Source organism: Hordeum vulgare, chromosome 1H, assembly GCF_904849725.1.
Source record: "Hordeum vulgare subsp. vulgare chromosome 1H, MorexV3_pseudomolecules_assembly, whole genome shotgun sequence".
Classification (NCBI taxonomy): Eukaryota; Viridiplantae; Streptophyta; class Magnoliopsida; order Poales; family Poaceae; genus Hordeum; species Hordeum vulgare.
In genome coordinates this window covers 6,053,056-6,067,087 of record NC_058518.1, presented here as the reverse complement: position 1 = coordinate 6,067,087, position 14,032 = coordinate 6,053,056, and the positions used below count along the sequence as shown (strand labels likewise).

The window sequence follows — 14,032 nt, the reverse complement described above, 5'->3', positions numbered from 1 at the left end:
CGATCCACGCGTGACTCCATTATCATAACGTTTTACCATTAGCACGCAATCGCATAAATTCCTATGGATCTAAAATCAGCCGCCGGCCCTTCCTCATCCTCCAACTGCCTCCGAACGCATGCTTGTGCTGCTCCTCACAAGAGCACCTTCCTAGAAAAAATAGAGGCTATACAGCATCACGTCAACGCCCCGAAGGCAACGTCGGCCGGCCACACTGGAAATGGGAGCTTATGTGGAAATGGGAGCCTTCAAGAAGCTTTTCATCGTGGGTTGCTGGTTGAAACTTTTTAAATCTATGGTCGTAGCTTTTTTTACAACGGTTGCAACTTTCTCCGTTATGCTTGAAGCTTTTTTAATCTCCAGTTGAAGCTTTTTGAATCTATGATCGAAGCTTTTTTTTATAACGGTTGCAACTTCTTCCGTTATGGTTGAAGTTTTTTTAATCTCTGGTTGAAGCTTTTTGAATCTATGGTTGAAGCCTTTCTTACAATGGTTGCAACATTTTTCCTTACATAGTGCCCGCTTGAATCTTTTTTAATCTCTGGTTGAAGCTCTTTTTGTGGCTGGTTGTATCTTCCTCAGGTGACAGGTGCAGCTTCGCAGTTGCACATAACTAGTTGTAGCACCCCCACTGAGAATTGGTCGTCGCACCTCACCGAGAACTGGTTGTAGGAACAAGGAGGACTAGCAGTAGCTTCTGCGACCCGTGGCTGTAGCATTCACCAACAGCGCCAGCGTCCACCCAACCGACGCAACGATTGCAGCTCCAACGGTGTCGGCCGTAGCTCCAACAAAATCCATCGCCGGGGAAGAAGATCCTTGCCAACGACGGGGGAGAAGCTGCTCCTAGAAGCAGCAGGAGGTCGCGTCGTTGACGACGACGACCGCACCATGCAGTGCATAAGGCGATAGAAAAAGCGGGCGAGAGGAAGACGAGGCAAAGGACAAAGTAAAAAAAGTGGTGTGAAAGAGATAAGGAAAGGGACGTCTCCCTGAGGTCCACAGAGCGCACGTGGTCAGTATGTTTCTTGTGTGAAAGAGCGCTCGGCCGGTCGTCCAAAGGAAACGTTTTCCCAAGAAGAAAGTTAAAAGTGCATTTAGTCTGGTTATTACTAGGATGTTTGTGGTGGGTGGGGAGGCGCTATAAGGCTGGTCGTAATGAGAGTATCATAAGTAGTATCATGCATGCCAACTAGGCATATTTGATGAGGTGGCATGAAATTAAATAAGAAAAGAGAGGGTTGAGTATCATATTATGATACTCCACCGTATCATATTAAATGTTGTGCTACTATGTGTCATGCATGATAATAAATAAACTATTCCATGATACTAGCACATGATACTATGCATTACGGACGTAGTATCATACACTAGTATCATATGCATGATACTACTATATGATACTCTCCATTACAACGAGCCTAACTGTTGCCGCTCGCAAACTTTGTTGTCTGCCTGTTGACGTGGCCAGCCAAAGAGGATGGTCGTGTTGCCTCCTGTTTTCATTTTCTTTTTGTTTATCCCTTCATTCCTCGAAATTTCAATGACCCCACCCCCCTCTCCCTCTAGTTGATTGGATTGCATTTGTCAAAATAACATCCCAGTACATACATAGTTAGGTTTTGCGGTGGATCCAGCCCAACCCGGCTGAGATTCCCGTTTGTCGTTCCATGTCGGTTCCTTACATCGGGCGCCCTTAACCGGCTTCTCAAAGCATGTAGTGCGGTCTAAGTTTTACAGGTCGGCCTCTCGACGGTTGGAGACGACATGAGCTTCCGCTAACTAGAACTATCACCCTGGTTCTGTTATGTGGACGTTGGGGCCAATGCGGCGGCATTGCAAAGCAAGTGGTGTTCTTCCCCGCGGATTGTCGTCCCTAGTTTCGATGGGATGTGCTCTAACACTCCAGACTACCACGACACAATGCGGTGGCAGGCGTGACATGAAGTTTGGTTTGCTCGGCCTTCTCTTGTTTTGTTGCGTATGCTCACTGTTGTCTTCCTTGAAAGAATGATCATGAGGGTGTGATTCGATAGCGAGTGTTCCCAAACATTGGGCATTCATCGTTCTTTGGTACCTATAGAGGGTGGTGGATGGCTCATGACGTTTTTTTTCAAACGTGTGATGAGCTTGCTGTAAGTTTTGCAGGTTCGATCTTTTAGAGTTTTACAGAAAAGACTGGGAGAAAAAGATGGAGATGGAGACAAATAATTTGAAAGGATTTTGATTGGTGTTGTTGAAGATTATATTTGTTTTCTTTGTGTTCCAATTTCTTTGGTAAAATTCAAATTGTTCAATTGATGAAAAGTTTTTTTTGCCTAAGAAGCTTCTTAGGCCCTGTTTGGAACCACCCAGATTATATAATCTGATTTTTATAATCTATTGTATTTTCAAACAGGACAGTTTATATTATAGATTTTATAAACTAGATGACCAGATTATTATAATCTCATAATCTGCTCTACCCCAGCTAAAATGAGATTATGGATTACAAATGACGTGTTACCCTCGTAAACTTCAAGAGAATTACGCAGTGCCACCGCCACTTTCTTATTTTTCCTTGTAAACAGAGGGCAAACATGTCATTGTACAATTTAAAAGCTGGTTTATAGTTTATATAATCTGGCCTCCAAACATGCCCACCTGAATTATTTTTATAAACCAGATTATATAATCTATGTTCATAATCCAGATTATCATAATCTATTATGGTTTCAAACAGGGCCTTAACCTCAAGATAATTAACATACTTTTTGTTTCTTATTTTATTTTTGTCTGGCTACCTGCTAACGCGACCGGAAGAAGAAAATGTTTCCTCCATTCCTTTTCCTTTCCCAATTAATTCTTTGAAATTTCAATGTGAATTCTCTGCATCTAGTGGCTTGGACCGGAGAAACAAAAACCCATGCATAAGTTCCAGTGTTGATACAGCCCGGCCCATCGATGGACTACACATACATGTTGGTCTTGGATAGACAAGGTGTGTTTGGTAGGGTGTGTGAGGGTACAAGTTTCCTACTGAAACCACTTTTAGGTGTTTGATAATCTGCACGGGGCTTCTCATCATGCACGAACTTAACTCAAATACTCTCGTAGCATGCCCGAAGAGAGAACACCTCAAGAGTCGTTCGCTTGTCAGCATGCACGAGCTAAGCGAGCGACGACGTGTTTCAAAAAATGTTCATAAATTCAAATTTTGTTTAAATTTTTAAAACATATTCCAAATTCTAAAATTTGTTTAGATTTTCAAAAAATGTTCATATGAACTAAAATTTCAAAATTCTTCAGATTTTCAGGAAATATTCAGAACTTCAATTTTTGTTTGAATTTTCTAAAAATGTTCATATGAAATAAAATTTTAAAATTCTTCATATTTTCAAGAAATATTCAGAATTTGTTTAAATTTTCTAAAAATGTTCATATGAAATAAATTTTAAAATTCTTCAGATTTTCAAGAAATATTCAGAATTTCAAATTTTGTTTAAGTTTTCCAAAAATGTTCAGGATTTCAATTTATTTTAATATCTATAAAACATATTTTTTTCATTTTTCTTCAAAATTCTAAAAAATGTAGAGATTTTCATTTTTTTGAAATATTAAAAAATATTTAGAATTTCTAAAGAATTCAGAAAATGTTCTGATTTTAAAAATATTGAAAATTTCGAAACATGTGCAAAATGTTTGTTCACGTTTTTCAGATGTTCGCCAGAGAAATGATTTCACGGCGGCTTCTCTCCCCGGCTATAGAGGGCACTTTTCTAGTTGGGAGAGAGGATTTTCATAGGTTATTACTGAATTTTGGGCTGTTGAGCAGGATTTCAAGAGCATTTTGCAGCTGTGGCCATAGCGGCGCCGCGGAGGCTCCGAGCATCAATAGCGGAGCTATAGCGGCAATTTCACCGGACATTTAATTTCATGCTGCCAATTAGGAGCATGTGACAACCAAGACTATCGCGGTCTTATATTGAACTTGTTAAAGGAACCTGAAAAATCTAGACGACGCCACTCATCAATCCATCCATATTTTTTCTAATCCAACCCCAACCCCAACCCCAACCACAACACTACATGCATGATTGATACTACTGCACAACAAAGGCACCAAGCCATGCACGCACCAAATCTCGCATCGCCATCCATCTGCATTGCGCCTTCGGTTGAGCGACATGTCTACCCCTGTCCTCTAGCTGCTTGGAGGGCTCCTTCAAGGACATGATCGATGTGATGATCTGCCTACTTGCCAAGCATGATACATGGCCATCACATGCATGGGATCGGAGGCTACACACACACACACGTATATATATATATGCTCTTGGACCATGACTCGGCATCGAGTTTTTCAGCTCTTCTCTTGGCATTTCATGGTGGCGGAATCACATGCTTGCGTTGCGTGCGTGCATCGGTGCATGCATGAACCTCGTCGAATTATTGACCCCCTCCTTGTGATTAGCTACACGGAGCAAGGGGTAACCTGGCGGCTAATCTCTCTATCTTGTCGTGTGATGCCAATCACATGCATGCGGCCTAACCAAGGAAACGCCAATTGTATAAATTGTCGTCAAGGACCACAGGGTAGTAGTAGTAATGAATGTGACCCACTTGTTCATCCTTGGAATTGATCGATGATAAGTTAGTAGTTCATCTCGGCGAACAAAACTAGCCAATTGTATATGGCCAAGAAAAGATGCATTTCCTTTGGTATTTTTATATGGAAAACTTACTACCATTTTAGGATACGCACGGCGGCCGAAATTGACCGCTGATATATATGTCCAAATGTTATTACTAACAAGACCAGATTTGTCCAGTAAATTTTTTGTTTGCGAATTAGATTTTAAACATCTAATAAATCCACCGTGCTCCCATTTTGAGGCTTCACAATCAATCGAGATCTTCAATTTGAAACTGTGTCACTTGAGTTTGACCGTGTCAACGGTTTTTTCAAGGAGCTCTCTCATTTAATTATTTAAAATCAATGTGGCCCCTAATTCTGAAGCTCTCCCATTCGATAGAGGTATTCGATTTTGGATTTTATTTAGGTTTTGACTAAGTAAACGATTTTGTAAATCAGTCGCACGCTCTCTCATCACCTAGAAAAAACATGTGATAGTGTAGCATCAATATAGTACACACAGTCGTCGATGTAGAAACTTTCATGACATAAATATAAATTGATTAGCAGATAACATAGAATTGCATCAAGAATGACCCACCAAAACACTACATTACAAATGAATAAAAACACACTCCATCATCTCCCGCACTAATCAAACAAAATATCACCCCAGTTCCAAAATATAAGGTATATAACTCTAGAAATTTTTGAAAAAAGATGAATTTATTTTATTTTCACCAAGTTCAAAGCCAAAAATATTAACATCCACAATACTAAATAAATAAAATATAAAATTTCATTTTATGATGAATCTAATGATGCCGATTTGAAATTATGGATATTGGCATATTTCTCTAGACATTTTATTAAACTCAAAAGAGTTTTAACTTTTCCAAAAAACATTACACCTTTATTTCAAAACAGGGGGAGTTTAAAAAAAATATAATTTAAAACTCAACAACACCAATGACGTAACAAAGCGCACGAATCCTTCTAGTTTTATACTAAAGCACAATTACAAAGTAACGGTCATTTGGTGAGAATTAGTGTCCAAAATAACAAATAAAATATGATCCTCCCTCCATTCGGGTTTATTATAAAAAAGTATGATTTCCTCTATCTTAATCATGTCGGCTATTTAGTCCATTTCTCTTGCTTTCCCAATCAACAATAATTCCTTCGTACGCGTGCGGGCCTTTTTTCCCCTTGCTTCGAGCATCTTTCTGCACTTAATAAAAAAAATCAGCATTAATCCTCTGTTTTCTCGCTTTTGTCTTCGTACCAGTGCTTCCAAGACGGGGGATGGAGGGAGGGTTTATCTGAGGGTCCAATGGGTGGAGAATTATCATATGAGAATTTGTTCGGTTTCTCTTTCTCAAACCTCACAAAAGTTACACCTTCTCAAGCCTAAAAAACGGACCTCTTTTTGCAAGGAAGAGAAATATCAGCCCCATATATATCCACACATGTACACCTCTTCAAATTCAAACTTATGGTGAGTCATGCCTCATATGTGAGCTCCACCCCAATATACTAGTACTACTACCATACGTACCAGCAGCAGTAGCAGCACATTCAATGTTCACTGGCCACACATGAAGATGAAGTAGTGACAATTCAAGATGGTGGTGTTCCATAGATATTTCAGACAGATCTTGTGCCCCCTCTCTCGGATCATCCACCTTAAATGCATCGATCCAGGACAGCACACCTACACAATTAATTGATTAATAAATTCACAGCAATGTTTATCTACACTCAAATCCTAATTAGTTTTGTGTTAGGACTAGTAGTATACATGTTGTATCCCTGTAAAAAAATCATGGTTGGTTGCAGCTGCAGACATTCTCTTGCATCCATACGGGGAGGACAGTACAGGTGGTTGATGCCTCCAAGGAAAAGGCTTGTTATGGAAGCAGAGCCCTCCTGATCTCTTTGCTGATTTTGGTACACCGATCTACCAGCTGTTTACATAAATATATATACTACTAGCCTAGTAGCAGCAGCAGCAAGTTGGTAGCATGAGATCTTATACTGGTTTTTGCCCTGCATTTTCCAACCTAGATTCCAATAATCTAGTGTAAACATGTTCCCCATCCTGATCTTCTCAAAAGCAGCACCGTCCATTCATTAATCCCACCCAACCAAATGACCAAATCACCCCACTCTGTCCAAAACACATGTACACTAGCATTATCAACACATTATATTAAGTAGGAGTAGTGCATTTTCATGTTGAGTAAGCTAGCAATTTTGCCTTTCCATTACAATGGAAGAAAGAAGAAACATACTCATAAACTAGGATTCAACCAAAGCGTGGCAAGAACAAGACAGACCAGATCTTCTAACAAGGCGCATTTCCATATGAATTATGATAATCATGCTTATCTATTTTGTCGCGCACTTCATATTTCCTCAATCCATGTATGCACATACTTTCTAACAATGATTTACCGAGCACTCCCTCCGTCAAATAATTCTTTTCATTGTTTTAGTTTAAATTTGAACTGAAACAACGACAAAAATTATGGGACGGAGGGAGTATACACATAAGTTCAGCAGGCCATAATTCGGCGGCACAAACTAAGTCCGAGAAAACAACCAAGTGGCGATAATCGGTGAAATAAATTCCCCCTCAAGACAAAAAAAAGAGAGCACATAATTAACTAGATGGTGGGAAGAACAAGACCATCCATCCAACCAGATCCCAATAGCAGCTAAACACACGGCATAGTAGTGTGATTGTGATTAAAGAAAAACACAAGGAACGTGCCAAGGGATGCCCAGCTGGTTCAGTCACTTTTGCACTGGCAATGCCAATGGCAATGGCAGCATTGAGGGGGCAGAGGGTGGTTAACTACTAAGCAGAGAGTGGGTTGGCTTGGCTGGCTTAGAAAAGAAGCGAGCTTGGGCGGGCAGGGTGAGTGAGTGGAGTGGAGTGGAGTGGAGAGTCCAAAGCAAGAACACAGGAGGCGCATGTGCGTGCGTGCGTGGGTGCGTGGGTGGTGATGATGACGGCGACTGACTAGGCAGGCCACCGCCGCCGCCGCAGCACCGCCGGGGGATCCGGAGCGGGGGCGCCCGCCCACCCCAAAGGAGAAAGAAAGCATCAAAGGGAGGAGTGTGAGAGCGGTCACCCGTGTGTTTCAGTACTACCACTTCTTCTTGTGCTGGTCAGACAGAGGGAGAGAGAGAGGGAGGGAGGAGAGAGAGAGAGAAAAGAGGGAGGAGTGTGGTGGTAGCCGCATCCACTCCGTGCGTCTCCAGCCGCCGCCGGCGGCGTCTCCAGCCGGCGAATCTGTTCCCCGTCCGGCGGAGCTCCGGCTGGGCGGATCTAGGAGGAGGGCGGCGGTTTCTTTCTTCTGCGGCGCGCAGGGAGCGTATGCTCCGTCTTCCCCGCGGGGCTCCGGTGAGCAAATCTTTTGCCTTGCTGTACGAATTTGTGCTCTGTATGCGGATTTGAGGTTGGTTCTGGGACCTCTGCTCTGCGGCGGCAAAGGTGGCTGTTTTCCCCCCGTTGGTAGTTCCTGAGGTTCTCTGGTTGCCGATTCTTGGGATTCAGGTAGCATGCGCCCCCTGATGCCGATTCGGGTGCGGTAATGCAGGAGCAAATGATTTTGTTAGGCATAATGTTGGAGCAAAGTTGTCCAATTGAGCATACAGCCTGATGATTCTGTCAGAAATTTAGGGGTCACGTTACTGCCATGCCTGTGGGGAATGCGGTGAGCAGATACTTGCGAAATGATGGATGATGGAGCACGTCGATGTAGGCGATTAGCGCCGGCGATAATCCATGACGACACTGTACAAGTTTCGTGTTGATTTTACCCTTGGGGGAAAGAAGAAGCTTTGATTTATCCCGTTTTATTCTGATGTACAATTGGGGTTCTCCTATTTTTAGAAAATGCTACTACCTCAAGTTATTGTCCTTTTCCCCATTGAAGGATTGAAATTCCACTGAATACAGCAATCCTCGCATGCTTCTCTGTAATTTGGTCTCTGGTAATGTAGGAGCAAAAGATTTTGTTTACTAATGTAGGATGAAAGGTCTCCAGTTGAGGATACAACTTGATGGTTCTGTCGGAAATGTAGGGGCGATGTTACTGCCAAGCCTGTGGGGCAGGCAGGGAACGGATGCTTAGTATGAAATCATGGCTGATGGAGCACATCGATGTAGGCGATTAGCGTTAGCGATGATTCGTGATGCAGTACAGATTTCGATTTTATCGTGGGAAAAAAACACAGTACTGAACTATTCTGTTCTATTGTACAGTGGGGGTTCACCTAATCTTACAAAATGTTACTACCTGGAGTTATTGTCATTTTTTCCCTGAAGGATTAGAATTACACTGAATACAACAAACTTGTTCTGACGTCCTGTGAAATACTAGTTTGTTCTTCTCAATATAAGACTTAGGAAACCTGCCCTGCATTTCTGTAATATCTGCCGTTATGGCTACTATTAATTTGTATGAGACGTAGTTCTTGAATTCATCAACACCATGTAATATAATTTGTACTATCTGCTTCCCATGCTAATGCTATGTGGCATCCCATAACCTGCTATTATGGGATCGCATACTTTTTTATCGCTTTCATCAAGTTTTATTTGTACTTCAGTCTGGTTCTCTACAATGACTTTAAACATATCTGTTATTTATATGTGCAGGTGTTTAAGATATCCACCTTATTCTATCTTATAACTCCAGCAGCCTTGTAATTCTACACAATACTATCATGGCAGTCGTGAGCTTATGTGCATATTGGTAGTATCCTCGTCGCTTTGTAGTTACTTGGACATCAGATGTGACAAATATGTACGCAAAGGGGCCACCATTAGATGTTCTTAGAGCAAGCATTTCTAGTGCCCCTAGCACATCCAGCCATGGCTCTGCGCAAGATGACTGTGACTCTTTAGGTGATGTCTATGTGTGGGGTGAGGTTGTTTGTGACAACTCTGCACGGACCAGCTCCGACACTGTAATCAGATCAACTGGGAAGACTGATTTCCTCCTCCCGAAGCCGTTGGAGTCCAATTTAGTCCTTGATGTGTACCATGTGGATTGTGGGGTCAGGCATGCCTCGTTGGTCACAAGAAATGGGGAAGTTTTCACATGGGGTGAAGATTCCGGAGGCCGCCTTGGCCATGGAACACGGGAGGATTCTGTCCACCCCCGCCTCGTCGAGTCTTTAGCAGCTTCCAACATAGATTTTGTTGCCTGTGGGGAGTTTCACACCTGTGCTGTGACGACGACGGGCGAGCTTTATACCTGGGGTGATGGAACTCACAATGTTGGACTTCTAGGACATGGTACTGATGTAGGACACTGGATACCCAGGAGGATTTCTGGACCACTGGAAGGCCTCCAAATTGCCTATGTTTCCTGCGGGACCTGGCATACAGCCTTGATTACATCGATGGGCCAGTTGTTCACCTTTGGAGATGGTTCATTTGGGGTGTTAGGCCATGGAAATGTGAAGAGCATTTCGTGTCCAAGGGAGGTAGAGTCACTGTCAGGGCTGAAAACAATTGCAGTTGCATGTGGTGTATGGCACACTGCAGCCATTGTAGAGGTTATCGTCACTCAGTCCAGCGCAACGGTGTCTGCTGGGAAGCTATTCACATGGGGAGATGGCGACAAGCATCGGCTTGGTCACGGTGATAAGGAAGCACGACTCAAGCCTACCTGTGTGGCTTCACTTATTGATTATGATTTTTACAGGGTGGCATGTGGTCACAGTCTTACTGTAGGCTTGACAACTTCTGGCAAAGTGTGGACCATGGGTAATTCTGTTTATGGCCAGCTGGGGAACCCGAATTCAGATGGAAGGCCATGTTTAGTTGAAGATAAGATTGCAAGTGAACACGTTCTCCAAATCGCTTGTGGTTCCTACCATGTTGCGGTTTTGACAAGTAGAAGTGAAGTTTTTACATGGGGCAAAGGAGCTAATGGGAGATTGGGCCATGGAGATGTAGAGGACCGCAAAGTACCTACAACGGTCGAGGCGTTGAGAGACAGAGCTGTTAGGCACATAGCCTGTGGTGCAAACTTCACTGCTGCTATATGCCTGCACAAATGGGTTTCTGGAGCTGATCAATCCCAATGCTCCTCTTGTCGGCAGCCATTCGGGTTTACTCGAAAGAGGCATAACTGCTATAACTGTGGACTTGTCCACTGTAATGCATGCACCTCACGGAAGGCGTTGAGAGCGGCATTGGCTCCTAATCCCGGGAAACTTCACCGTGTTTGTGATTCCTGCTACTCGAAGTTAAAGAATGCCTCTAGTTCAGCTAGCAAGAAAGACCTTGCATCAGGTGAAAGCAATGGAGAAGCTAGAGTAGGAAAATCCAACCTTTCTAGTAATATGGATATGATTAGAAGTTTGGACAGTAAGGCAGCAAAACAGGGGAAGAAGACTGATGCACTGTCATTTCTCCGGAATCCTCAAGTTAGTTCGCTGCTGCAGCTGAGAGATATCGCTTTCTCTGGTGGCGCGGATCTCAACAGATCAGCAGCTCCGAGAGCAGTGCGAACACCAGCAGTCCGGTCCGTAGCCACTTCAAGAGCCGTTTCCCCTTTCTCTCGCAAGTCTAGCCCACCACGTTCTACCACACCAGTTCCAACAACTCATGGTCTTTCTTTCTCAAAAAGCGCCACTGATAATCTGGTGAAAGCAAATGAGCTCTTAAGTCAGGAAGTTGAGAGGCTGCGTGCACAGGTATGTACTACATTCCACTAGAAATTTGCTTGAGTATTAATTATTGTATGTTGCAAGAAATTTAGAGTACTTCTATATGTGTAGGTTGATAGCCTGAGAAATCGTTGTGACCATCATGAACTTGAACTCCATAAGTCAGCCAAGAAAGTACAAGAGGCCATGACATTGGTTGCAGAGGAATCTGCAAAATCCAAAGCGGCAAAGGAAGTTATAAAATCTCTAACAGCACAGGTAATATTCTGTACTTTAGCTCTCTTGGTTTCTATCATGCTATATCGAGCCAACCGATCGTTGTAAACCATAATGCCTTACAATAGATAGTCATTTTTTACATAACTGCTTCTCCTAAAATATGAAATTTTCCGTTGAGATGCATGGTAGGCTTCTCACAGTACAGTTTTTGAATGAGTATCGGAGGTACTTCTCACTTTTCAGTCAAATGCATCATCAAAATGCCTTGTGATAGCTCATTGTAAGAAAAGAGAGTAAAATGATGCATTGTGATCGAATTCCTTTCTTTCTTAAAAACTGCATTTGTGTACATCAATGGAAGGAGATAGCACCCCCATCCAAATGCCCGCTTCCTGCTGTTTCTACATCTTAGATTTATCATCTTGATTTTTTTTCAAACGGAACAGGGTACATATCTCTTTTTCACCAGAAATAATACGCATTATTGAGTGCTTTCTTCGACCTTTGTAGCTGAAAGACATGGCTGAGAGATTACCACCAGAACATGGAGCTTATGATTTCAATGAAGCAAAGCAAGTACATGCTCCAAACGGTGTTGAGCAACATGTTGCTACCTACTCTAGCATGAATGGAAAAATTCACCAAGCAAGGAATGAGTTGCTCAATGCACCTAGTCCAAACTCTGGACGGTCGCCACATTCAAATGGAGGAATCTCAAATCAACACAAATTACTAGGCAATATTAGTGAAAATAGTGAAGGCAGCACTCACAGCCTTAGAATTACCAGTCCTCACGGATCTGATCGCCCTCATCGAAGAGCACACAGCAATAGTGATGAGATGCTGTCTGCAAGTAGCAGAGCTGATGATAATGTCAGCATAGATGCTAGATCCCTTCAAAGTAGTGAGGACGGCTACAAACCTCGAGGAACAATTTCTATATCCAGCAACCAAGTACAGGCTGAGTGGATCGAGCAGTACGAACCAGGTGTTTACATAACGCTCACGACCCTTCGTGATGGGACTCGGGATTTGAAGAGGGTTCGCTTCAGGTATTTAAGTTATTTCCTGTCATGTTTTCTTGCTTCTTTCAAATTGTTTTTTTTTTTACATACAAACAACTCATGGAACATTGATGACTGCGATGTTACTTGCTTGGTTAGTCAGTGGACACGGTCTTACCATCCAGATAATATAACATATAGTATATGGTATTGGCCACAAGTTCATATGCGACCAAATTGTAGTTTCTGGTCATATTCTAGAGCACATTTTTTTCCGCACATTTAACACTCAGAAAATGAGAGCTCCGGTTATGTTGTTCAGCAGGCTAATAAAAATTACTTTTGCTTCAGTGTGTAGCTGAGAGTTTGTGTTATACATTGTGCACTATGCTTCTGTTACACTCACTGACAAGCCCACATTTTCTTGCAAATCTTACCATTTACATTGACATCTTCCCTCTTTGGAACATTTCCTGTTTGCAGCCGAAGGCGCTTTGGGGAGCATCAGGCCGAAAATTGGTGGAACGAGAACCGCGAGAAAGTGTATGAGAAGTACAACGTGAGGAGCTCCGAACGGGTCTCGTCAGCAGCCTCGACCCGGTCGGCCTATTAGCTTACCTGTGGATGACCTGTTGCACGCCGGCACCTGTTTCTTCACACACAAACGGCAAGATCGACCAACAACAGCAAATTATCAACAAAACTGTGGTCATACATACCGGGCTGGAGACCGCCATATGCGACCGCCACTGCAATTTTTATCGGTTTTTCATACTGTAATATGGATAGGATGATAGTTCAAGTTTTTGGTTGGTGTTGAATCCGCCTGAGGCTGTAGCATGGGCCCTGTCCCAGTGTAATGTACATACATGGACATGATGAAACAAACAGGGCATGGTACCTTTACCATGTTATAGATCACACTAGCCATTGTAGCTAGGTGAATTTTTTCCCCCTCTTCTTCCAGTTATTATTTATTCTCTTTTCCCTCAGTGTGATTAATTTGCAAAAGAACTCGTGTCCTGCAATTGTACTTGGATGATATATATCTTCCACAAATTAGGCCCTATTTGAATGGTTGCCACACTAATTTTACACACAAATAGTTGCAAAGATAGTCTCTCGGATGAAAATCGACATTGAATATATAGTTGCTCTACGTGTCATTAATATATATTTTTATATGTGAGCTTCACAAAACACAACTTTGTAGATCTATGGCAACAAATAGTAGAGCTATTTTAGAACCCATTTATTTTGTATTTTTAGTGCAAAAATAAAGTTCACAAGTTTGTAGTTAAGTACATGAAGAATTTCTTTTAGAAAATTTTCAAGATTAGAAATGTTTTTTTAGATGTAACCTGGGATCTATTTACAATGAATTATAAACACTGCAATGGTACCTCCCCCCTCAGAAGGATCGTATACCACTATGTTTATGTTAGTTTTTCCAGTGCACGCCCTCCACTGAAAATATAGGGTACATTAGTTTTTC

At 42.3% G+C, this 14,032-nt stretch overlaps 1 protein-coding gene across 1 annotated transcript; it reads left to right on the top strand.

The window, feature by feature from the left end:
• Positions 1-7,508: 7,508 nt before the first annotated feature.
• LOC123430202 (PH, RCC1 and FYVE domains-containing protein 1-like) lies at positions 7,509-13,606 on the top strand. The gene is made up of 5 exons (XM_045114116.1): positions 7,509-8,030; positions 9,291-11,341; positions 11,426-11,572; positions 12,044-12,585; positions 13,021-13,606. The coding sequence occupies exons 2-5, from the start codon at positions 9,437-9,439 to the stop codon at positions 13,148-13,150; spliced, it is 2,724 nt and encodes a 907-aa protein (XP_044970051.1). The 5' UTR covers positions 7,509-8,030; positions 9,291-9,436; the 3' UTR covers positions 13,151-13,606.
• The last annotated feature ends 426 nt before the right edge of the window (positions 13,607-14,032 follow it).

What these genes read in the sequence shown, in the direction of transcription:
- LOC123430202 (XM_045114116.1), top strand. Translation starts at nt 9,437, where the DNA reads ATGTACGCAAAGGGGCCACCATTAGATGTTCTTAGAGCAAGCATTTCT. An exon ending in TTGAGAGGCTGCGTGCACAG is followed by an intron (nt 11,342 to 11,425) that starts GTATGTACTACA and finishes CTATATGTGTAG; the next exon opens with GTTGATAGCCTGAGAAATCG. An exon ending in TAAAATCTCTAACAGCACAG is followed by an intron (nt 11,573 to 12,043) that starts GTAATATTCTGT and finishes CGACCTTTGTAG; the next exon opens with CTGAAAGACATGGCTGAGAG.